The sequence below is a fragment of the Dermatophagoides pteronyssinus genome, unplaced genomic scaffold, assembly GCF_027571235.1.
Source record: "Dermatophagoides pteronyssinus isolate colony J.1.1.1.1 unplaced genomic scaffold, Derpt_VIB-CSIC_2022.12 sq0002, whole genome shotgun sequence".
In the NCBI taxonomy this organism is placed as follows: domain Eukaryota; kingdom Metazoa; phylum Arthropoda; class Arachnida; order Sarcoptiformes; family Pyroglyphidae; genus Dermatophagoides; species Dermatophagoides pteronyssinus.
This window is the reverse complement of record NW_027461526.1, coordinates 2,331,138-2,354,624: the sequence shown is the minus strand read 5'-3', so window position 1 is coordinate 2,354,624 and position 23,487 is coordinate 2,331,138. Positions and strand designations below refer to the sequence as shown.

General features: G+C 31.5%; 10 protein-coding genes across 12 annotated transcripts; 4 read left to right on the top strand and 6 right to left on the bottom strand.

Moving 5' to 3' along the window:
• Positions 1–92: 92 nt before the first annotated feature.
• On the bottom strand, positions 93–3,049 carry LOC113799696 (uncharacterized). Its single transcript, XM_027350386.2, has 3 exons — positions 2,695–3,049; positions 2,131–2,637; positions 93–2,068 (listed from the first exon to the last, which is right to left on the bottom strand). Exons 1-3 carry the CDS (start codon positions 3,047–3,049, stop codon positions 279–281), a joined length of 2,652 nt encoding a protein of 883 aa, XP_027206187.2. The 3' UTR covers positions 93–278.
• Positions 3,050–3,310: 261 nt separating this feature from the next.
• Mat89Ba (nucleolar protein 6 Mat89Ba) lies at positions 3,311–7,096 on the top strand. The gene is made up of 5 exons (XM_075824631.1): positions 3,311–3,432; positions 3,493–3,516; positions 3,579–4,723; positions 4,781–6,052; positions 6,113–7,096. Exons 2-5 carry the CDS (start codon positions 3,499–3,501, stop codon positions 6,864–6,866), a joined length of 3,189 nt encoding a protein of 1,062 aa, XP_075680746.1. The 5' UTR covers positions 3,311–3,432; positions 3,493–3,498; the 3' UTR covers positions 6,867–7,096.
• LOC113799489 (uncharacterized) lies at positions 6,867–11,951 on the bottom strand. 2 transcript variants are annotated; one of them, XM_075824632.1, is made up of 7 exons: positions 11,702–11,951; positions 10,707–10,803; positions 10,524–10,630; positions 10,337–10,423; positions 9,484–10,255; positions 8,541–9,328; positions 6,867–8,476 (listed from the first exon to the last, which is right to left on the bottom strand). In XM_075824632.1, the coding sequence occupies exons 2-7, from the start codon at positions 10,707–10,709 to the stop codon at positions 7,189–7,191; spliced, it is 3,045 nt and encodes a 1,014-aa protein (XP_075680747.1). In that variant the 5' UTR covers positions 10,710–10,803; positions 11,702–11,951; the 3' UTR covers positions 6,867–7,188. The 2 variants fall into 2 exon arrangements, with proteins under 2 accessions (XP_075680747.1, XP_027205943.2); XM_027350142.2 differs by lacking the exon at positions 11,702–11,951 and adding an exon at positions 11,066–11,521 and having other exon boundaries at positions 10,707–10,804.
• Positions 11,952–12,662: 711 nt separating this feature from the next.
• On the bottom strand, positions 12,663–16,951 carry LOC113788335 (monocarboxylate transporter 12-like). Of its 2 annotated transcripts, XM_027337801.2 has the most exons (3): positions 16,174–16,807; positions 15,436–16,107; positions 12,663–15,373 (listed from the first exon to the last, which is right to left on the bottom strand). In XM_027337801.2, exons 1-3 carry the CDS (start codon positions 16,673–16,675, stop codon positions 15,249–15,251), a joined length of 1,299 nt encoding a protein of 432 aa, XP_027193602.1. In that variant the 5' UTR covers positions 16,676–16,807; the 3' UTR covers positions 12,663–15,248. The 2 variants fall into 2 exon arrangements, with proteins under 2 accessions (XP_027193602.1, XP_075680757.1); XM_075824642.1 differs by having other exon boundaries at positions 15,436–16,951.
• On the top strand, positions 12,711–15,441 carry LOC113799766 (O-acyltransferase like protein-like). The gene is made up of 4 exons (XM_027350462.2): positions 12,711–13,331; positions 13,383–14,395; positions 14,456–14,918; positions 14,993–15,441. The coding sequence occupies exons 1-4, from the start codon at positions 12,711–12,713 to the stop codon at positions 15,227–15,229; spliced, it is 2,334 nt and encodes a 777-aa protein (XP_027206263.2). The 3' UTR covers positions 15,230–15,441.
• A 126-nt stretch (positions 16,952–17,077) lies between the features above and the next one.
• Positions 17,078–19,091, bottom strand: LOC142646254 (uncharacterized). Its single transcript, XM_075824641.1, has 2 exons — positions 18,904–19,091; positions 17,078–18,842 (listed from the first exon to the last, which is right to left on the bottom strand). The coding sequence occupies exons 1-2, from the start codon at positions 18,950–18,952 to the stop codon at positions 17,257–17,259; spliced, it is 1,635 nt and encodes a 544-aa protein (XP_075680756.1). The 5' UTR covers positions 18,953–19,091; the 3' UTR covers positions 17,078–17,256.
• A 5-nt stretch (positions 19,092–19,096) lies between these two features.
• On the top strand, positions 19,097–19,691 carry LOC113788759 (14 kDa phosphohistidine phosphatase-like). The gene is made up of 2 exons (XM_027338213.2): positions 19,097–19,373; positions 19,430–19,691. Exons 1-2 carry the CDS (start codon positions 19,232–19,234, stop codon positions 19,639–19,641), a joined length of 354 nt encoding a protein of 117 aa, XP_027194014.1. The 5' UTR covers positions 19,097–19,231; the 3' UTR covers positions 19,642–19,691.
• Positions 19,638–20,658, bottom strand: LOC113788515 (chymotrypsinogen A-like). The gene is made up of 2 exons (XM_027337978.2): positions 20,577–20,658; positions 19,638–20,524 (listed from the first exon to the last, which is right to left on the bottom strand). Exons 1-2 carry the CDS (start codon positions 20,596–20,598, stop codon positions 19,677–19,679), a joined length of 870 nt encoding a protein of 289 aa, XP_027193779.2. The 5' UTR covers positions 20,599–20,658; the 3' UTR covers positions 19,638–19,676.
• Positions 20,659–20,697: 39 nt separating this feature from the next.
• On the top strand, positions 20,698–22,754 carry LOC142646255 (uncharacterized). Its single transcript, XM_075824646.1, has one exon. It carries the CDS (start codon positions 20,839–20,841, stop codon positions 21,289–21,291), a length of 453 nt encoding a protein of 150 aa, XP_075680761.1. The 5' UTR covers positions 20,698–20,838; the 3' UTR covers positions 21,292–22,754.
• On the bottom strand, positions 21,332–22,468 carry LOC113788455 (dermonecrotic toxin LspiSicTox-betaIE1ii-like). Its single transcript, XM_027337911.2, has 2 exons — positions 21,921–22,468; positions 21,332–21,870 (listed from the first exon to the last, which is right to left on the bottom strand). The coding sequence occupies exons 1-2, from the start codon at positions 22,466–22,468 to the stop codon at positions 21,393–21,395; spliced, it is 1,026 nt and encodes a 341-aa protein (XP_027193712.1). The 3' UTR covers positions 21,332–21,392.
• Positions 22,755–23,487: the final 733 nt, after the last annotated feature.

Sequence of the window (23,487 nt, the reverse complement as noted above, 5' to 3'; positions counted from 1 at the left end):
CAAAAAGCCCCATCTGTCGAATGATAAATTTACCAAATTCTATTTTTTGCAGAGTTTCCGGCCCAACTCATATAATTTGCAGTCTTTACATATAATTTGGCATCTTTTCTTTATTTAATTTTTTAATATTAATTTTCAAATTAATAATTGAATTAATGGTATCATGTTTTTAATTGAGATATGTTTATTTGATTAAAATTTAAATAATTTATAACAAGGAATTTGTTTCATTGTTGCATGTGTATGTTTTTGGATGAACTGCTTTTTCATTTATTCCATCAACGAGCTTTTTTGCCACTTTTTTGTTTTTTACCACTTTTTTGTTTTTTATCCTTTTTGTTCTTTTTACCTCGTTTACCGCTTGACCAATCTTCATCTTCATCTGAACCAGAATCTTTATTTTTAGTATCTTTAAGATCACCAGTCGAATTAATGGTTGTTTTTGATTTATCAGCCTTTTCATCGTCAATTTCATCTTTTAAGTCATTGTCAGTGACTTGATCATCTTTTACTTCCGAAACATTGGAATTTTCATCTTTATTGATGCTATCATTATCGTCCGGCTTAAAATTTTGACTAGCCGTACTGTCTTCAGTGGCCAATTGTAACATTCCATCATTGGATGATTGATCACATGAATGAAATGTATCGTTATCCCCTTGCTGTAGCTTTTTGTCATCTTCATTCAATTCATCGGTTTTTTCTTCAACATGATTATCAAATTTAGTTTCAATTTTTTTGAAATCTCGCTGCTCAAATTTCTTCTCTTTTTCGCTATGTTTTGTGGTATCAAATTCGAACACACTGGTTGTAATAGTTGTCTTCTTTGTTATATTGATCTCTCGATCACTAGATTCATATTCTGTAATCGTTTTCAATCCTTTTAAATGATCTTCTTTTTTGACTGACTTGATCAACGATCGAAGATGATCAAGTTTATGTTCAAATTTTAATCTATCAAGGTTTAAATCGGGGTCATTTTTGAAATGCTTTTTAGATTTGATTTCTTTGAGAATTTTTCCTCCATTTTTAAGCATGGCCTCAAATCGTTTTTTGAGATCACTAATCTTTTCGGTTCCATGATCACAATAGCATTCATCATTTCGAACTTCGTTGTCTCCATACTCACAGTTATTCAATTCATTTTGATTATTATCCACGTAATTATTATTGAGTGGTGAATCACGTGTACGATCCACTTCTTTACGAAGAAAACTAATCTGTTTCAATAGGCTGTTGATGATTTTCATTTTTGGATCCTCATTTACGTGCACAATGTTAACGATTTTCTGTGCAGTCGATGCGTAACGAAGTGTACTGATTGTTTCTTCCAAATGAATCTTAGCTGGTGAAATCGTTGCGATCATTGATGTACGAGAATTACCGCCTAATGAATCTTGTAACAAATAAGTCAACACTGATTCACGATAAGGAATATGTGAATGATGTGTCGAATTCAGACGGCTACTACTATTATCAGCCAATTGTGAGATAACCTTGCCCAACGTTAATAACGATCTATTGATCATCGTACCTTCACGGAAATGATCCGAATTCAAATTACCTACGCGTTCACTTCCAGCCAGATCAACCAGATTTATTTTAGAAATACATGATGTTTCTGTTGTGCGTGGATTATTTCCGCCATCATCATCATCATCATCATCATCGTGTCTATCAAAATGACGATTTTGTACCAAAATAATGCTGAAAATTGAATGCGATCGGCTACTTTTCTCATTCAAACTTGTTGTTGCAGTCGATCGACGATCAAGACCATTTTTAAGTAATTCCATAGCATTTTCATAATTTTCTACGGTGAAAACCGTTAAATCTTCAACATATGGACCAGTTTGAGGATGTTCACGTACACGTAAATTTTTACCAATCATTTCAAATTCATCAGAAAGTAGATCATATATTTTTTCATTATAAATTTCGAGAAAACTAACGTTGATAATGTATTCAATTTCTTTTTTCGTAGTAGAAATTTGTTTGAATAAATCGTTGAGAAAACGAGGCGTAACACCCGGATTCTCTTCAGTGCCCAACATTGTGTACGTTTTTCCTAGCGAATAAAAACCGAACAAATAAGATATGAATTTTGTTGGACTTGAAATGAACACTTACCACTGCCAGATTGACCATAAGCAAACAAACAAACATTATAACCTTGAAAGGCATAATCTAATAATGGATGACCCATCTTGCGATACACAACTTCTTGCGAAGCATAATGAAACAATTCACGATTTGATGAATCAAAACAATAATCAAATTCGAATAAATCTTTTTTAGATGGTATCATCACTTTACTATCTTTTATTAGTACATCTGTAATTTTGCCATTTTTTTGTGATCCAGTTTTTTCATTGTTAGCCAATGGTCGCATACGAACGGCTACTTTGATTGACGATGGTTGATCAATTTTGTTTGGTGTTGTATCGAGAATACCTGAATCGGATAACATTGTATTGGCGTTGCTATTCGTGGTGATCTTTTTAGCACTGTTTGTGGGAATGTTATGACTATTGTTTTTTGTTGTATCATCCATATTGACAGCCAAATTCAAGTTAAACGCTATATTAGCGCCATTATTTTTTTGTTGACTAAGTGATTTCGATTTATGCGACAAATCTATGAATGGGGAAAAATTTTTTAAAATGGGATCAACTAAACATGTGTATGACTGACCTTCTTTATCATTATCGCAATTAATCTTATTCTCTTTTCCTTTAGGAGTTAAACTGAGCTCAAAATTTAATCCATTACGTTTCGTTTGCGAATGAGAAGAATTATCAGAATTTTTCCCAATGAAAACTGATTTTTTTGGCGTAGTCATAATTGAACTGTGATTTTTTGATGATTTAAAAATTCTTGCACCAGCGATTACGTTCGTGTTAGTAGTATTTGAGTGTTTCAAGTTTAAATTAACTTCTTTTCCGTTATTCGACTCTTGTTGTTGTTTATTAAAGTTTATCTTGGGCAATTCTAGACCATTTTTAATGTCGCCAAATACACGCATTCTTGAATCACTAAGCTTGGACATAATTTTCAACAAAAAAAAACAAATTAAGGAGTCAAAAAATAAGGAATCAACAATGAAAAGAGAAAGGTAATGATACTCACGTTCACGAGGAACAGGAAAATGGATTTTATGCTGTGATCGTGTAGTTGCGATGAATTGATTTGATAAGAGATTGAATTCTATTTCTATTTTGATTTTATTTCGATTGAATAAAAAAATTACAGTTACAGAACAATTGTGAATGCAAGAATATCGAAATTGGTACGATGGATTCAAAATTTTCAAACGTACATTTTTGGTAGTGGCATTGAATGATGTTAACGACCATAAAATAAATCTATTATCCATTCTATGATATCATTTATGAATGATGCCGAACACATGGAATCCTTGAGTTTTGAAATGTGAATATTATTTTTGGAATTTATAATTTGTCCCATTTTGTTTTTTTAATTTTTTTTTAGAAAAGAATGGCTAAAATTGAAAAGGTGATTAAAAACATTGCAGATCTAGTTAATATATTTTAAATTTCCTATTACTTTATTAAAAGGTAGAAAATATTTTATTACGACATAGAATCGGCGAGAAAAATGCAACAAAAATTACCACTTGGATCGATTCGTTAAGATTACGATTATCTCAGCTTGAGAATGTTCCAGCACAGAAATTGAATTCCAATTTACTCATCAATGTTAAATGTCCGATCGATGAACAATTATTCGAAAAATGCGAAGCTTCTTTTCTCTTTCAATCTCCGGTTGCTGTTCATGTTGTTGGAAGTTATGCATTGCAGTGTAATAGCCGAAATAATGAAGATCATTTTGAAATTGATCTTCTTTTGGAAATTCCGAAATCTTGTTGGCAGAAAAAAGATCACATGGATTTTGTTTATCATTATAAACGAGCCTTTTATCTTGCATATATTGCTCAGCATTTGAACCATTGCAACGATCTAATACTGGGCCTACAATTTAGGCGTTTCAATGGTGATCATCTCAATACTTGCATTCATTTGATACCTACGGGTAAACTTGGCTTACACTATCGATTCAACATTTTTGCCACAGCATCATATGGAAAAACGTTCGTATATAAAACTTTTCATCCCACTAAATGTCTTATTCAGAATAAAGCATTGATCACGAACGAAGAATTTGAATCGACACCATATTATAATCAAACTATTCTCAACGATTTAACTATTGTACAAGCCAGTGAATACATGAAAAATCTCATTTCGAATCATTCAAATGTTAAGGATTCACTTATTCTAATGCGAATTTGGCTGGATAAACGAAATCTGCGTAGGCACTTTGCACATATTGTGACACTGTTAACTTGTTATTTGTTGGAAAATAACTTGTTGAATCCTAATTCATCATCGATTCAAATATTCGAAACAATATTGAGCAAATTGAAAGATTCTGATTGGCAAACGAATCCTCTTGTTATCAATTTTGTCGATGACAATATCCAAGAAGTCGACAAAGAATGTTATATGAAAAATTTTTCTGTCAACCTTATTGAATCTTGTTCGAATTCAAATATGTGTTATAATTTGAATCAAGGCATTTATGAAAGAATTAAATTAGATTGTCATCAAACAATTAAAATTCTCAATTCTAAACAAGTTGATTTTGATGAAATTTTTCAGAACAGCATCAATTTTACTTCATACTTTGACTTTTCCATTAGGTAAGCTAAATTTAGTTAAATATCTTTCCCGCTCTGACAGCTTTACTTTTTTATTAGCATTTTAGGCGATTGTTTAAAACAAGATCAACTAAAAAATCAAAAATTTTATATCCAATGTGGAAAAAATTTGACTCAAACTATGGTTCTTGATATTCAAAATTTGATCCAACAAGCTGTAGGCGAGCGTCTGACATTGATTCAACCAGAAAATTATCTTCATCAAGAATCATGGGACTTAAACGCCCAGCCGATTACATCAACCAGGTCGATTGTTTTTGGCATTTTAATCAGACGAGAAAATTTTCTTGATCAAATTATTAAAGGTCCAATGGCCAACCAACCAGAAGCCAACAATTTTCGTGAACTTTGGGGTACTAAACGTTCTGAAATACGACGATTTCAAAATGGTGATATACGAGAGTGTGTTGTTTGGGAAGCGCAAACATTCAGTGATCGTCGTTTGATAGTGTTAAATGCTATCAAGCATGTAATGAACCGAAGAATGAATCTGAAATTAAATGCCATCTCATGGACTTACAATTATCTGGACGAAATGCTAGAGATGAGAAATCTCAAATTTAATGATCCACAATTTCATTATGGAACAGGAGAAGAATGTTTTTCTTTGATCAATCAAACAATCAATATGATCAAAAAACATTTACATAATCTGAAAAATGTATCGTTCAAGGTTAATGATGTAGTCAACATAGATCCAGCAGCTCGTCATACCGATGTGTATCCACCATTGCCTATCAATTCCAGGCCGAAAAATGTGCAAAATCAATGCAATATTTTTGATTGTAACGCCATGGAAGATAAAATCAAATACATACGACCAATAAATTTGGTTGTCCGTCTTGATGCAATCGGACAAAAATTTTCAAATAATTTGGAAGAATTTCAAAATCAAAAATATCTACTAATCCATGAATTGGCTAAATCATTACGAGAATGTTGTCAGAATGTATTCGTAAAGTTGAATTCATCCCATCTGGATATCTACATACAAGGATTTGTTTTTCGTTTAATCATAGCATTACAAAAAGAACTTTCGATTCATCGACAAATATCGAGCAATACTAAACGGCCAAAATTCTCTGGAAATATAGAGGCTGATCAGATTGAATTCAAAACACAAGTATTACCGGCAATTTGTGGTTCATTGAACGCTTTTCAAAATGAAAATTTTTGCTATGACCTCACCTGTCGTCTATTCAAACGTTGGCTATCGCGACAAATGATCAAACATTTTTTTGAAGAAATAACAATCGATCTGCTTGTTGCCTATCTCTTTCAACATGACAGTCATGTTTATCCGTCTAATAAGTAAGTTTACATTTTAATAATTATTTTATCCATGATTTTTGCTTAATTTTATCTTTTTAGTTCACACTTGACCATGTTCATCCGCGTTCTTGACTTTATCGGTCATTTTGATTTTGTCAAGAATTTAATTTTTTTAAATTTCAATAATTCACTTACAATCGAACGAATGGATAGTATTCGGCAAAGTTTTCAAGAACAAAGAGCCAATTGGCCTATTATTACCATTGTCACGGGACATGATCGAAAGCTGTCACAACATACTCGATTATCACCGGATACACAAATAGTATTTCATCTACAAAGGTTGGCAAGAATTCAACACGATCAATTGCGAGAATCGCTTCAATTATTTAAACCTATCAAACTGAAATCATTGTTTAAAATGAATATGAGCATGTTTGATATGATTATCAAATTGAATACAAAATTTCTGCCAAACAAACATGAATCATTCGATTTTCCCGATAATATTCAAATCAAGCACGCATTATATTCAGCTGATAATGAGCAACATTCGATGCCGATCGTCGATTATAATCCGGCATACATTTATCTGACTATGTTGAAAAAAGCGTATCATAATTTTGCCCTATTTTTTTATGATCAATATGGTGGACGTGAAATTGGAGTTCTATTGCGACCAGAGATACTTGAAACACGACCCTTCAAATATTCATCAGTTGAAGCGACTAAATTAGCTGGTACATCTCATTCATTATCTACAGATAATGTTGTCATCAATATGGTATCATTGGTCGAAGATTTTCAAATTATTGGTAACGGATTAGTTGATAAAATTATCATTAAAGATTAATATAAACATAAAAATATCTCGAATTTTATTTTTCATTATTATGGTCAAAGAAAATAATTTCAAATAAACAAAAATAACAAAAAAGCCATGCAATTAAATGAAAGATGATCTAGAAATTACTATATATGATCTAAACACAAATAATAATTGAATAACAATCAATGTAATTCTCATGGTAAAGAAAGAATTTCGAAAAAAATAAACTAGATGTAATTTGATAAATGTACAAAGTTAGAATTTTTATGAGCATTTGACGAGTATGAATTTGTGTGTGCAATTACAAATTGAATGAAAGAATGTACAATTGAATTGCAAATGAATTTTAGAAACGAATAGGAGGCTTTTGCTGATCCATCACATGCGAATAGTTGCAACGATTTTCAAATTTACATTTTCCCGTTTTAAAGAAAAATCTGCACATATCGCCTGGTCCACCTCCTCCACGAGATCCACCAAAGAATCGTGGAGCTCGTGGACCACCACCTGAACCTCTTGGGCGAAACATTCTTGGGCCAGGTGGACCTTGATGATATGGTGGAGGCGGTAGACTTGGTTGTGGTGGTCCACCAGGCGGATAATTAGGATTGAGATGATTATTGTTTGGATTAGTATTATTTCCGAAATTCGGCTCGGGCCAGTAATTATCATTCGATTGAATGGGTTGTGATAATGGCGGAGGACCAAAACCTTGATTATTATTGGAAAATTGGGGCGCTCCAGCACCAAAATTATTATTATTATTAGATGGTGGGGGAACGTTCGAAAAATCAGAAAATGGCGGCGCAGGATTGAAAACTGGTGGTTGTCGATAAGAATTATAATCGTTATTGAAATTATTATTCGTAGACGGTGGTGGATGATCAAACGGTTGATGGTTAGGTGGCGGTAGCCCCATATTGTTATCATTGTAATTGTTTGTTGGAAGATTGGTTTGATATGGAAGAGTTCCGGTATTATAATTAGATTGTTGTGAACCCATTGACTGTTGGTGATTGAAAGGCAATGTTTGAGATGGTGGTGGCAAATAGCTTTGTTCACCAGAACTTTGAATATAATTTTCACCATTATCCATTATTGGGCCACCACCCACATTAAATGGCATATTATTATTATATGCAATAGGATCAATTATTGGAGGTGGAAGCTGTTGTGGTTGATCCATTGTTGAAGAATAGTCCTGAATAACTGCCCTATCCATTGTGTTTGCATTCTCATCCTCTAACGGTATAATTTTTGTTTTAATATCTTGACTAGATAAATCGGACATAAGCTCATAAGCATTATGATCCGGTTCATCGGCACTATCCGGCAATTGATTATGAAAGTAAAAACATTCTAAAGTTGTTTGCATCCGTTCCATTTGTATAATACGTTCACGAGAATCTTTTCCACGTTCGACAAGAATATTAGATGGATCTATATCTATCGGTATTAGATGCCATGGTGCATAGCTAAAGCATCGACTCTTTTTAGCATCACTCATCATTTGGGCTTCATGTTTCATATCAAATCGTTTCATATCGGCCGACGGTCTGGTCACATTGATTCGTTCCGTTTCGTCAAGTTCAAAATATCTGACCTTCTCCAAATCAGTATCATCATCAGGCCACCTGTGTAAAAAAAGAAATCGATAATCAGTTATCGATCAAAAACAAAGTCATCCTAAATGCGTACCTAACACGTTTTTTGGAATTTTTGCGTATATAGCATAATATTGGTTTCGGTTTGGAAGAATTAACCGAACATGTAACACTTGTTGCATTTGATTTGAAATCCAACTTTTTATCATCATCATTATCAACATTATCACCAACATCATTTTGCCTATTTGAAATTGATTTTTCATCTTCTGAATGGACATTAACTACAATATTTTTACTATTATTGGCAGTAACGTCGCTAGCATCGCTATTTTTATTAGCGGAATCATCATTTAAAATTGTATTATTATTACTATTCAATTTCGAAGAAGCATCATTCTCAACATTATCATCATGACCATCACATTTTTCATCAAGGATATCTTTATAGAATGAAAATCTGGGAGCGACAGATTTTGTTGTAGATTTTACAGAAAGATTACCATCATTTATAGTATCATCATTGTTGTTGCTGATATTATCATTTGATCCTGAATCAGAATGATTTCTAAGATCAGAATCATTAGTTATAGTCAGTGTTGGACTGATCTCATTTTTAATCTTATTAGATTCATTATCCTGACAATTTTCTGATGATGAAATATTATTTATAGCAATTTCTGAAGTATTACTATTTGATTTATCATTTAATGCAAATGAATCTCGTTTCATATTATCAGTACTAATATTATTTGCATTCAAAGCCAAAGCTGAAGTTGACGTCGGTGTTGTTGTAGGTAATTTCATCGTTGTTTTACGTCTTTTTTTGACAACATTGGTTATGGGCATCATCGATAGGGCATCCATAAAGCTCTTCGAATCCTAAAAAATTTAATCAATTTTTTCAAAAATTTCAAACAGGATGGATGAAAACAAAAGAAAAAAGTAATGATCAGAAATTGATGTTAGATAAACAAGTTGTGATTGTTAATGAAAAAATCAGAATTGTGAATAATTTTTGATTGGCTGAAATTTACCTTTAAAATAATACGGTTAGCAGGAGTAGGTGAAGTAACCTTGAAAGATTTATCTTTGGAAAGCAATTTTTTTATCGATTGATCATTATTGCTTTGATCAGTTTTTTGATTACTTTTCAATTTTTTGGTTTTATCATTCTTGATTGTCGACGGCACAGAAAGATCGAGACGAAATTTGCCCGGTTTAACTTTAGCCGTAACAGGACGTTTTGCAGTTATAATCGTTTCACTTGATGCCGATGGTTTTTCTAACATAAGTTTATTCATTTCGTCTGCCGTATATGTTTCATATACGTCAGTTATTGCTTCATTCGATGAACGATCTAATTTATTCATCGCTATTACCTCTGTTTCTGTATCCGTAGAATTTGATAATTTACTTTTTTTAATACTAAGATAATCCGATGATGATGATGATGGTGAGGAGGAGGAGGAATTATCAAATGATTTACGTTTTTTCTCTTTACCCGAATTACTATTGATTTTATCTGATGACGATGACGAAGAGTTCGTCGTCGTCGTTGTGGACAATGTCTGTATAATTTTAGTCCATTTTTTAATAATTTGTTTAGCTTTCAATGCTATTTGTTCATTTTCATGTTTACACAATTTTTTAACAATTTTTGGACACTCATTCTCACGTAAACGATCAATATTCATTGGTAATATGTGTAACAATTTTAATAGGTCCAACAAAAATGTAACGTTGCCAATATCGCGTGACGATTTCACCCATAAACAGATAAGGTCCCATCCACCAATTTTAAGAAATCTAAAAATTGTTTAAAATTGTTGATTTTTATATATTATATTTATATTTATTTTATCAAAATGATGATATGAAAATACTTACTGTTCCAACACTTCCGGGCTTGTTGAAATAAGAATTTGATAGTAAATACATTTGGAAACCAATTTTGTTGAACAACTTTTCATTACACTATGGAAAAAAAATTAAAATTTTACAATCCGATTAGTTTTTTCAAATTTTGTTTGCATAAAAAATAAAAGAAATTCATCGCCATTCGTAAAACACATACTCGTAAATTTTCTGGAATTGTGTTTGATCCTCTACCGGTTTGATGCCACCATTTTCTGTCAATAGTGGTGTAAAGGCATCTAATATCTGGACTGGATTTATTGGAGCCTAAAACAGTGAAGAGAAAAAAACATTTCAATCATTGAATCGATCACAAACAAAAATGGAAATATTGCTAAATTACCATTATAAAAAATTTCCTGGCATCCAATTTTTAAACTGGAAAAAATCGAATTTGTACTCTCCTTGAAATTAATGATCTCAAATGATTCTCAAAAAAAACTATACAAATAATATGGAAAATAAAATAAGAAAAAGAATTCGGATGGTTAGAAAAATTATTTCATTGAAAATTTTAGTTATCGTGTTTCTTCTCATCTGATCAGTTAGAAAAAAATTGAAAATCAAATAAAAAAATTAGGGAACCTTAGATTAGAATTTCGGTGAATAAAAATTACGAAAAACGTAAACCAATCAACTAAATAAAGCTAATCTATTCGAGCATTTAAATTGATTAATCGATTATAAAATAATTATTTATACCAATAATGATCTTTTCCACTATCAGATATCAACTTGTGTTTTTCAATGTGCTTGTTGAAGAAAAAAAAATATCGAACATTTTAGTTTTTCTTCAACAAAACACATAAAAAAGAAGCAGAACCACCATTGCCCTGGATTTATAATAATAATGATAATAGAAAAATCATAAAACGCCTGTATAACGACATTTAACAAAAAGACTTGTTTATTGATGAAATCGCACATCATCACTTGTGATCGCTTTGCTTGTCCTAGATACAAAAAGTACGTATGTAAAAACATACGAACGATTGCAGTGACTCCAAACGGACGATCGATAATGATGAGTATACAAGTTAATAAAAAAAAATCTATGTATTTGAGTATTATATTGAAAATGAGAAAAAATGATCCATCATCACCATCCGCTAGGTAAATTGTGTCGTTTTTTCTCTTTGGATCATAGGAAATACCCAAAAGAACAATAAAAGGCAAATTTAAAACAGAGAAAAGAATCGGAAAATCTTTCAAAATTCACCAGATTTTTTTTTGTTTGGTAGTAGAAACAACAAAAAACAGAAGGGGAGAAACACGATTTATGGAATTGAATTTTCTCGTATAATAAAAATTGTACAAGCATTGATATTGAATTAATACCGAATATTATGGATTAATCAAATAAGTTATGTGATTAATTGTTGATGAATAGTTAAGAAATTGTATACTGTCCAAGTTGAAAAAAAAAATGAAAATGTGAAAACGTTAAGAGACTATGAGACGACGAAGGCGATAGAAATTGGCGTTGGAATTTGTCTTTCGAACATCAAGCTACCATGAAGCTTACGGAAAAAATGAACATAATAAAAAACGTTGCGAGCTAACAATTTATTTTGTATGTGTTCGATTGTAAACTCGGAATTTTTTTTCATATATGAGTGGTTTGATAAGCGTTTAAATAGAGTGGAAACAAAACTTAATTGTAGTAGCATTCGAATTTGTTAGATGCATGGTGTGGCAACATGCAATCTCAATGTAATGTAATTGCTTGATGCTGCCATCTGGTTGAGAAAATTTGTTTGAAAAAAAAATTTGGATTGTAATTTCGCTTCGTAAATTCGATTTTGTTTTTTTTCTTTCACTTATAATCGGATTTATCGGATTTTTTTCGATGAAAAATTTTCATACAAATCCGGATAATTATTAAATATTTTATTATGATTAGATGAAAAAATGAACAATTGTTATTATGATTGATTTAAAAAATGTGTAGAAAAAAATTTAAAAAACGTAATAAAATATTAAGGAATTAAATCAGTAACAAAATTCAATTTTATTTTTAATTTCAAGATCCTTCCCTTTTTGGGTTCTATCTCAATCGGAAATGATGATAGACGGTTATTGGTCACAATTACAGATTGTGAAACGATGCTCCGTTGAATCATAATTGTTACGACATTGCATCGAAAAAACCGATCTGATCCTTCCCCCTTTTTTCTAAGACAAAAGACAACTAATTTGTTGAAGTAAAAAATGAACTTGAATAATGAAAAGAAAAGTACTGCCCATAATTTTTGATGTAAATAGCAAATAAAACCCGCATTTGATCACAGTTTATACATTTTAATCAAATTCATTTTGGATAGATTATTGTTCATTTATCGCGATAATGTTGAAATTACAAACTGAAATGAATAAATTTTCATTCAAATTGATTTTATTGATTTGGTTTGGAATATTTTTTACATTTACCGTTCAAGATGAAACAAATCGAACATCAATCTATGATTCAACATCCAATCTTCGCAATAATATTGAACAGTTTGGTCATGCCGTATCTTCCGAATATTGGAAAACTTTAGACAAAAATGATAATATTCTGGCTCCTTGGTTAGCATATAGTTCAATATTAAGCCAAATTAACAATGCTATTGTCGACATGGCTTCCGAATCATTAATGCAAAGCGAATTGATTACTGAACAAAAAATTTCAATCGAATGTGAACAATCTATGACAGATTTCCTGATGGCATTAGTTAAACAAGAATCTTGGGCTTATCGAATACTTGATGCCAGTGGTTTTGTATCATCTGGAATATTGGCTGGTACCTATACAAATTTTGGTGATTTTGATGAATGTCTTCATGCTGGCGAAAGTAGTTTGCCCAATGAAAATATTCATGGTCAATATTGTCTGCTCAAATATCATGCCGTTGTTCCTACAAACCGAACTCATTTGATCACACAGGATTTAATTTTCAATACGACTGGAACCGCATTAGAATCGACTGTAAGCAGTTTAATTATTTTAATCAAAGAATTATTTTTTTATTTCTTTCAGTTTTTCACCGATTTCTTGCGTTACGCTCATTATTTCAAAGTTCGTCAAGGTCGTACGGCACTTTGTTTACCTTCTGGATGCAGCAAAAACGATCTACAAACAATTGTTGATTATTTGTTAAAAATTGACAAATTTGTCGTCAATGTGGATAGCTGTCAAACCTTATCAGATATTGAACATTTTACGCCACTTCAAATATCGATTTTGATCATATTCACTTTAATAACTGTTAGCATCATTACTGCAACAGCGATTGAATTATTACCAATATGGCATGAAAACGATCAAAATCAATGGCATTTTTTGTTACGACGCATTTCAATCAAGCAAAACATTATCGCTTTACTCGAACCTCCTAGTACCGAAAATTTCGCATCCATTAACGGTCTTCGAGTATTGACAATGATTTGGCTGGTATACGGTCATGCTTATCTACTATCAGTAAAAGAAGCATTTCGATCGAGTACACGTTTTATTGAATCATTGTTTGATATGAAAATGTATTTTCTATTCAATGCCTGGCCCGCCGTTGATATATTCTTCATAATGAGCGCCTTACTTCATTCATATAATTCATTTAGATTATTACAATCAAAACAGCGAATCAACATTGTGCAAATTATTTCAAATCGTATTATACGACTTTGGCCATTATTATGGTTGATTGTTGCCTTAGTGTTCCTCATACCGAATCTCGGTCAAGGTCCATTGTGGTCAGAAATAATGGATCAACAAGTAAATGGCTGTTATCAAAGTTGGTGGATGATTATATCATTCACGGCTAATCTTCGTTCTGATACCAAGAATCTATGCCAGGTGCATACTTGGTATTTATCGGCTGAATTTCAGTTATTTTTACTCAGTTTTTTATTCATCTTTTTGATATATCGATTTCAGAAACGAGCCATAATTGGAATGAGTGTTTGTAATTTATTATTCTGTACATTGATTACCATTCATTTTTACATGAAACAATTTCATCCGACCATATTGTTCAACCAGATTGACGAAATGTAAGTTAAATTGTCTTCTTTTTTTTGTCAAAAATTCATTTTCAAATTACTTTTATTAAGGCAAATGTATCGAGAAATGTTCGAAATATATATGCCAACTTATCTTCATTTAACACCATATTTAGTCGGTATTGTAACCGGTTATCTGTTGGTTACATACAAAAACCAACAACCTAATCCTAGAATGCCCAATTTTTTCCCCTATTTATGGATTCCAGCTTTATTGTTCATGATATTGATCGTTATCAGTGGTTATTTATTCACTACATATCCACAAACACCGATGATTATTCAAAGCCTGTATGCAGGATTTCATCGTCTTGCTTGGTCCTTATCGATCGCCTATATTATATTCTTTTGTGAAATAACTCATACTTGTCATTTAGTCAAAGATTTTTTAAGTAGCCAAATTTTCACACCAATCAGCAAACTTTGTTATTCAATTTATCTGATTCATTTCATTATTACCTGGGTTCGATATGCATACGCACGACAACCATTGGTTTTTGATCATTATACAATGGTAATCTTTTGTCTAATTCTGTTTCGAAATCTAATTTTTTTTTTTTTTTTTTTTTGTTAAAATTTTTTCAACAGTTCAACGAATTCATTATTAATTGGGTATATAGTTTTTGTTTTGCCTTAATCATTTATCTATTTGTCGAATGTCCATTCGCTAACATCTATTCAACTTATATTGGCAAACGTCATTGGTCTTTTGGAGAAATTCGATTAAAAGCAAGTCGTTCAAATCAATTGACCATCAATACTAGTAAAGCAGTCATTAACAACGACAATAATAATAAACCGATGACAGTTATTGAAATGAAATGAAAATTCTATTAGACAACAATCATTGTGCAATTAATGTTTTTTGACGAAATACAATTTCAAATATCCACAAGGCTATATTGATGATGGTGCTAATAAATAAGATGTAGCCTAAATAGTAATAGGTGCCATGAATGTCTTTTATACCTGTTTGTAAATAGAATAATAATTGTTTAAAATAATTATACATTAAAATAAATTCCTTTTACCTATTATCATTGGTCGAAGAAACATTGAAAGTAATCCGCAGATAAAATTTTCCATACCGAATGCAATGGCAGTATTTTCGGTGCCAAAATAATCGGCCAACACTACCGGTGATAAAACCATTTGACAGCCAGTAACAAATCCACATAGTAATGTAACAAGAACGAAATTCGTCCAAGATTCAATATTGACTAAAAGTAGCATACACAAACCAAGAATTAAGATTGACATGATGTATGTGCATTTATCTGATGTAAGCTTCCAAAATGAAAGCCAACCTGGTATTAAACGACCAGCAAAATCGGTAATGGCAAATATGGATAACAACCACTTAGCATCTGCTGGTAAAATTTGACGATCTTTAGCCACATCGGGTAGAATGATGATGAAGGCAATAAAATCGATGATAAAATTAATGTAAGTAAATGAACAAAGAAAAAATCGAAAATTTGATAAAAGTCGATAGTCTTTTATGAGATTATGTTTGAATTGTTGCCAAAATTCAACACTTTTTTCTTCGTTGTTGCAATCAATAGAACCTTCCGTAGAGGTGATTCGGGTAATTTCCATAGGGATTTGATGTACAGGCGATTGATGTTCTTCTTGTTCATATTCAAAGTTATTGTCTTTAATCTTCAACCATATGGCGCCTATAATGGCATTCAGAATGACACCTTGATAGGGGAGAAAAAAAATAAATGATAGCAAAAAGTTTATATCAAATGTCAAATTAGACTTACCACCCAAAATGAGCATAGTAACATGAAAACCATAAGTTGAAAACATCCATTGTATGACCAATGGAAAAATGAATGCACCCAAAGTTGCTCCAGCATATGAAATACCCAAAGCAATTGATTTTTGTCGATTAAAATGGGAATTGAGAACGGCAGGCAATAGACACGTGACAAATCCAATTCCTATGCCTTGTAATATTCCAACAGAAATGATGACAAAATGAATCGAATTGGCCCAATACGTTAAGCTAATTGATGCCGAACATATTAGTATGCCAATCATAATCAATGATCTTGGAGTAAAATAATGAGTAAGAAAACCGGAAGCGATCCCGGTAGTCGATGCAACACTACCAACCAATGAAACGGAATAAGCAGCCTGTTGATATGAACAATCAAATAATTCAAGTATTTTTACATAGACCAGACCGGATGAACGAAATACGGAAAATATGAACAGATTGACCCAGCCACAAGCAAATGCAATCAACCAACGATTGATCATGGCTATTGTCTGATTGAATCAATTATTATTAATCAATGATGATGGATTGAATTAGCTATACAATCGAATTGATGATTCTAAATCGACAGTATGCACACCAAAATGCACAAAAAGCATATGATGTGTTGTATAGAAAGATTTTGTATTTCATAATTTTTGTTTCTATCATCAAACATTCGATTTAATCAACGATTGGCATCAAATTATTATCAACAATAATCGAATATAATCGTCGAATGTAATCAATCAGTGCAAGCAAACATACAGTCGAAAGATTTTCGTATGTTAGGAGCGATGTACGCTTGATTTAAATTTTATCTTGAACGCTTTTTCTATGAAACAAAAATAACTATTTTTTACAATTAAAATGTAAAAATTATACTTTTCTGATTTTGTCGAGAATTTAACGTTAACTGAGTGATGGTACAGTTTTTTGTTGTATTCATAAATGATTTTTAAAAAAATTATATGATGTGTATGAATTCATTGTAAGTAAAAATAAAATTTTTCATATTACAACAAAAATGTTCTAATATCGGATTTCAACAATTTTTGATTACAAATTTAAAAATGTTCAATAATCATATGATTCCATTTCGCAAACGACGATGTTCGGCCAGTTGAATTTGTGTTAGTTGATATTCGAGATTTTTCGCATCATCAGGAAGTAACATATTCAATATGATTTGTTGAATTTTTGCTCGTTTATGGTGCAATGTTGTTGAATCAAACCAATCATGAAGAGCTGATTTATCTCTTAATAGTCTATTGTAGATATCTTCGGGGTCCTTCAAAAATCGTTCGATATATTCCAGTACAAAAAGGCCACAATCATATGAATTTTGTTGTTGTGGTACAACGGCGGAGATGTTTTTGAAGTTAAATTCAAATTTCGAAGTTTCAATCAAATGTTTCTCTTTGAGTTCAAGTCGCAAATAACGGACTATACAGGAAAGTATTTGACTACGATTATTCTTACAGTCAAGAGAATCCATCACAATTAATGTTGGTCGCTTTGCTGCCACATCATTCTGCTGTCGAGTAATCATCATCAAAGACGAGTTGGTTGAATTATTTGCGTTACTAATCACATTTCCAATATAGCATAAGATGATTAAAAACCAATGACCATTGATGACTAATGGAATAAGAAGAAAATCTTTCGAAAATATATCGATATCTTTGGTCCATTTCTTTAAAACCTTATGGTAAGAATTTTCAAGGCTATCATGGTTAGAGCATACAACCATTTTTGAATTTTGTATATACTTGAATTGACGCTTCCGGGTATTCACATTCAGTAAATGCGTAGCGAATAAAGCATCGAATATGTACATCTTATCTACTATTTCCTGGGAAATCTGTCCATTAATTTGATAATACTTGAGATAAAAATTCATTATGTTATCGTTTAGGTATTGGCCTTCACGTAAACATTTTAGATCGTGGCCGTATAGGATGATTGGTTTGATATCTTCATCGTTCGGATATTTTAGGATTGCCTGATCTAATATATTATTCTTTTCATTAGATTTTTCCTGTTCCTGATTATCGCCATGTTTTTCTTCATCTTCATCATCGATATCGATAACTTCTTCAGTTTTATCATCTTTTTTTCGTTTTAAATGATTATAGCTATCGTCACTAGACGTAGATGATACAATTTGATTCAATTGAAATAATTTATTCGGTTGATTAAGATATGCAGAAGCTAATGAAATATTAATCTCGATAATCCGTAATCGCGGCTGGCAATTCTTGGCAGCTTTACAGAATTCATCCAGGTGTGTACGATTAATAACAGCTTCGAGGTTGATCATAACAAAATTTTCCGGTATTAACCTTTTCAAAATTTGATGGGTTTCATTGTTTGCTCCAGTATTTTTAATCCAATCAGATAATTTTAGAAACGATTCATAAATTGGTTGGATAAATATGGCTGAAACATTCGAACAGAAACAATAACGTATGACTGTCATTTCCACGTACGGCAATGTAATATTGTATTTTGTTGACTTATTTTGAGAAATTAGATTGTTAAACACAATACGATCAGGCCGAATTTCAACAAATGAAATGTCATTTTTCGTTTTGCCTATGTAAATGCATTTTGTTCGTAATTTTAAATCGAATATTTTCAACGTTTTGAATGAAGAATCATCTATTTCTAATAACAAAAATAAAGATTAGTGAGAATTTTTATAATATAATTTCTATAAAGGTATTACGATTGTTGATCATTGAAAATGATCGAGTACCATTTACACCATTGGACATGATGAAAAAAATGACATTCGAATTGGTAAGAATGAAGTTTTTTTTTGTTTAATTAAACATTGAAATGGTTGTAAATGAATTTGGATCGAGTGAAAAGAATATTAACGAACAAACAGTCATGGAACCAGAGAAAATTTATTTTCGAACGTATACACACGACGAGTCAATCGTAGAACAGACACATGCCATATCGCGATACTATCGATAGGCTCGTTTCATCGACAAACATTTGGATATCTCATTTAAAAATTGATGAAACAAATTATAAACATTTGAAGAATGTCACGCGTTACAAACATTGACGATTTGCCCGATGTTGACATTGATTCTAATGGTCGTTTTAAATATATTCTCATCAAAGTAATTGATGATGATAAATCTAAATTTTTAGTTCGAGGCTATAAATGGGCTGCTTATCATGGTAATACTTAATATTTTCTTTATGTTTCAATCAAATTAAATTCATTATTGATGCAGCCGACATATTTGATGTTGTAGCTCCTCAAGACAGCAAATTCAAATATGAATGTGTTGGCGGTGGTCGAATTCAACATTCATCTGAAAAAAAAACGATTCATGTTTATGGTTATTCTCAAGGGTTTGGGCAAGCAGATCACAAAATTAGCTGTGATTTAATATCAAAAAAATATCCAGATTATAAGGTGACCTGGTCAAACGAAGGATATTAAATAGATAAATAAAAATATTTTTATTCAATAAACGTCTATTGTTGCTGTAATATCCAATCATAAAAATATTCGATTTTTGTAAAAACATCAGGCGTTTCGGGTAATGCACAAGGTTCCCCATATGAAATTAATCCAATCTGATACCATCGATTTTTGTCTGTATGAAAACATTGTAATGGACCTCCTGAATCACCCAAACAAGTCCCATGGCCACCACCAAGATCTGCATCGACACAAATTTGTGTACTATTATTGATGTCGGGATAATATTGACGGCATTTTCTTTCATCTATAATTAACTCTTTAACATGTCGTAATTGATGATCATTTTGTCGAAAAAATCGATTCTCAAAACCAAATCCAGTTGCATAACAGATCGGTATTCTAAGTTTACTGTGATCTAATTTAGACAGACAAATTGGCGCTAACTTTGTATTGTCATCAAACGAAACACTTTCATTTAACTGCATTAGCGCTATATCGTTTTGTTTGTTCACATAATCGAACTTTTCGTGGGCCAACCAACGGACAACTTTTCGACGTATGCCATTACTGTTTTTCAAATCCACTGCACCAAAAATCGCTTCGATATTCACTTTCAATCCAGATCGAACGAAATGGGGAACACAATGTGCAGCGGTAAGAATCCAATTTTCATTTACAATCGAACCACCACAATTAATCTGTTTGGCTATGAGACCAAAATCAACTGTAATATTGATGAATACTTGCCATGGCCATTGGTTAATTTGTGACAAATCACCACCGACAATTCGATATTCTAATAATGAGTGATTAATTCTTCGACCACATTTAGATGGTAATTCAATTAAATTAATTGATCCGAACAATAGTATCAGAATCAAAACATTTGAAACTTTTTCTGAAAACATCATTATGATTTATTATTAGCTTATCTTTAGATATAAAATTACTTTTATTCATCTTTACCACCATTATTATCGTTAATAATAATAAATCTGAGATGTAACATTGATTTTTTATTATTATCAAGGATATTATATTTAAAGATACAAAAATCCAAGCGGTGGCGCTGTTAGCATAAATTTGTAAACAAATCCGCTATTGTTTTCAAACGAAACTGCGTCTTCAATTATGATTTAAATTACCGTTCATTCTTTTGTCATCATTATTGTGATTGTTAATTCGAATGATAAAGTAGCTTTCATCATCAACATGGCCATAAAAATCTTTATGGATCCCAAACAACAACGAAATATTGACGGAAATTCGGAAATTCTATTTGATCATGAATCGTATCATGTTAGAAATAGCAACGATTCATATACGATTATTCTGGCCCGAGCTTTACTTTTATTTCTTCTTACATTCGATATATTTCTCAATGCCTATGTAATGATGTCGTTGGATCGTAATGATTTAATGTTTGGAGCTGCTACAATTATCGTAGGCATTGTTGGACAATTTGCCGCAATAACCGGTCAATTTGGATTACGTATAGCTGATCTACTTTTGCACATATTCGTTATTACTGAATCCTTGGTTGTAGTTTTATCCTTTCTATTGGCACAAATGTCGCATAATTTTATGACAAAAATTTCTTTTAGTTTATCAATGTTAAGCTTTTTGGTGGGCATTTTTATTGTCATTCGCAGTGGTAAAGCTTAGAATTTTTTCCCAGACATCATATAAATAAATAAAAAACGAGTTTTCAACAAAACAAAATTTTACATATTAGCAAAAAAAGGATAATAAAATTTTTTGTAATCCTAGAAAATTGACTTGAAAATTTCCCGAATAAAATAAACAAATGAATCGGAGATTTCCTGTATTGCGCGTTTAAATTTTCCATTAACATTATTGTGAATTCGAGTCCGTCGATTTGCGCGTATTCTTTGAAACGGATCATCTTTAGTTGTTGCCAATCTATATATTCGAGAGAATTCTGGATCTTTTGTGAGAATATTAATGACACGTTCGGGATGATTTGTCATTACACCATCAATTTGATGTTGCATAACCGATCTAAGTGAATCGGTTAAATCGATAGTCCATCGATAAACTTTGGAAAAATAAGACATTCGGCCATCACGAATTTGAACCAATTTTTCTAAGTGATTAGGAACAATTGGATTTAAACAGTTAGTAATGCCTTCTCCTTGCCAAACGTTCGTAATATCTAATCGATTCCAAATGGTCCGTACACGATTGACATCTTTTTCGATACCGATGTCGAATCCTAAAAAACTAAGAAAAAATTGAATAAAATCGGCCTCGAATTACTATAAAACATTTACTTTTTATACGAATCATATAGTCCCAATTCTTTAAACTTATCGATAAAACCAAAGAGAAAATCCTCATCACTAGCGTATGAAATGGCAACAATGAATCGAATGGTCGATTTGATTGGAGTTTTATCAAAGAAAAACGATGCTAAATGATTGGCAAATCGTATACCGTTTTCACGTTTTTCTTCTTCCGAAAATGATTTTAATTTAATATCAAAATACAGTATAGTCCATTGTGGATAATATCTTGGATTACCCGGTGTTGTTGCTTGTCGTACGAATCTAAGATAATTAGAAAGTAATTCACGATCCCAACAATAACGAAAACAATCACATGGATAGCCATGATGTAGATAAATATCATCCGGTTCGAATGTAACATCCACCTCTACGCCATTTGCTCCGCGTTCAATAAAATCAATCGTTTTCTTGATAGAATTACACATGTGAGCTAAGTTGTAAAAAGGTCGTCGAGAATATCTTGCTTCATATCCATTTATTGATAAAGCAAACAGACAAATCAATTGGACTATGGAATCAGTGATAAACATCATTCAAATCGAACAGATTTTATTTTATTTTTTATTTTTTATTAATTTTTAGACCAGCAGAAAGAAACGAAAAAAATGAATCGTACAGAATAATGATGACTAGTCAATGAAAACAATTAACCAAGCGAAGACAGAAAGACGATTATAAATGGCAACATTTGCAATGATCCTTTCACTGTTTTCAGTTGAAAAGACGAAAACAATTTCGGGTGTTGGTTGGTTGGTTGGTTGGTCTTTCGGATGATGATGACGAACGGCAAGCTTTTGTGCAAAAATTATTAACAATATATTAATGGATAAATCAATGGATAAAAAAATTCAACAAAAAAAACTCATCAAATATATATGACCATTGATTTTAAGTTCGTTCGATTGTAATCTACTGTTGCCTTTGTCGCTGACTAGTAAGTTACTAAGAAAAAATACTTTTAATGATCATAATGATAAGGTCTGCTGGCAGAATGATAAGTGCGCGAACGAAAAATCAAATGCAAATATAAAAACAATAACATGATTGGAAAAAATAATATGCATGAAAAAAAACAAGTTTCACGGCCATTTACCTTTTGGTGGAAAAAAAGGTGTTCAAAGGTATTTGTTTAAGAAAAAAATGAACTTTGAACTTATCATTTTAGCCATTAATCAGAGTGAAAAAAAAACATCAGAAATTCAAATGAACAAGTCGAATGAATGAATGTTGGACAAAAACACGTATTGTGATTAACGATCAACAAAATGGCCATCAAATCAAATCCGTTCCAGATATATCGATATCTTTATCATAAAAATGATGGCCACCAAAATTAAAATAAATGAACAAATTAAAATAATTGATTTATATTATTGGCAATATTCGAACCTCGAAACAAAACAAAGGAAATGATTGTTTCTACGGAAACGAATCATCATAATCATCACATCACTGATGACTATTTGAACAAATTGTTTAGAATCATAACTACCGCACAAAATATTTGTTTTGTTGTTGATTATGATTACAATATGATTATGTTCATAACTTA

Bases quoted from the DNA above. Each gene is read 5' to 3' on its own strand.
- LOC113799696 (XM_027350386.2), bottom strand. From the start codon at position 3,049: ATGTCCAAGCTTAGTGATTCAAGAATGCGTGTATTTGGCGACATTAAA. The intron at 2,638-2,694 runs GTCAGTCATACA...CCCCATTCATAG, and splicing joins TTGCGATAATGATAAAGAAG to ATTTGTCGCATAAATCGAAA. The intron at 2,069-2,130 runs GTAAGTGTTCAT...TTTATTCGCTAG, and splicing joins TTATGGTCAATCTGGCAGTG to GAAAAACGTACACAATGTTG.
- Mat89Ba (XM_075824631.1), top strand. The intron at 4,724-4,780 runs GTAAGCTAAATT...CTTTTTTATTAG, and splicing joins TACTTTGACTTTTCCATTAG to CATTTTAGGCGATTGTTTAA. The intron at 6,053-6,112 runs GTAAGTTTACAT...TTATCTTTTTAG, and splicing joins CATGTTTATCCGTCTAATAA to TTCACACTTGACCATGTTCA.
- LOC113799489 (XM_075824632.1), bottom strand. The intron at 10,424-10,523 runs GTATGTGTTTTA...TTTTTTCCATAG, and splicing joins CAATTCCAGAAAATTTACGA to TGTAATGAAAAGTTGTTCAA. The intron at 9,329-9,483 runs GTAAATTTCAGC...TAAATTTTTTAG, and splicing joins CTAACCGTATTATTTTAAAG to GATTCGAAGAGCTTTATGGA.
- LOC113799766 (XM_027350462.2), top strand. From the start codon at position 12,711: ATGTTGAAATTACAAACTGAAATGAATAAATTTTCATTCAAATTGATT. The intron at 14,396-14,455 runs GTAAGTTAAATT...ACTTTTATTAAG, and splicing joins TTCAACCAGATTGACGAAAT to GCAAATGTATCGAGAAATGT. The intron at 14,919-14,992 runs GTAATCTTTTGT...TTTTTTCAACAG, and splicing joins TTTTTGATCATTATACAATG to TTCAACGAATTCATTATTAA.
- LOC113788335 (XM_075824642.1), bottom strand. From the start codon at position 16,675: ATGATCAATCGTTGGTTGATTGCATTTGCTTGTGGCTGGGTCAATCTG. The intron at 15,374-15,435 runs GTAAAAGGAATT...ATTTACAAACAG, and splicing joins TCTTCGACCAATGATAATAG to GTATAAAAGACATTCATGGC.
- LOC142646254 (XM_075824641.1), bottom strand. From the start codon at position 18,952: ATGTCCAATGGTGTAAATGGTACTCGATCATTTTCAATGATCAACAAT. The intron at 18,843-18,903 runs GTAATACCTTTA...TTTTGTTATTAG, and splicing joins ATTTTCAATGATCAACAATC to AAATAGATGATTCTTCATTC.
- LOC113788759 (XM_027338213.2), top strand. From the start codon at position 19,232: ATGTCACGCGTTACAAACATTGACGATTTGCCCGATGTTGACATTGAT. The intron at 19,374-19,429 runs GTAATACTTAAT...TTATTGATGCAG, and splicing joins TAAATGGGCTGCTTATCATG to CCGACATATTTGATGTTGTA.
- LOC113788515 (XM_027337978.2), bottom strand. From the start codon at position 20,598: ATGGTGGTAAAGATGAATAAAA. The intron at 20,525-20,576 runs GTAATTTTATAT...TGATGTTTTCAG, and splicing joins GGTGGTAAAGATGAATAAAA to AAAAAGTTTCAAATGTTTTG.
- LOC142646255 (XM_075824646.1), top strand. From the start codon at position 20,839: ATGGCCATAAAAATCTTTATGGATCCCAAACAACAACGAAATATTGAC.
- LOC113788455 (XM_027337911.2), bottom strand. From the start codon at position 22,468: ATGATGTTTATCACTGATTCCATAGTCCAATTGATTTGTCTGTTTGCT. The intron at 21,871-21,920 runs GTAAATGTTTTA...ATTTTTTCTTAG, and splicing joins CTATATGATTCGTATAAAAA to TTTTTTAGGATTCGACATCG.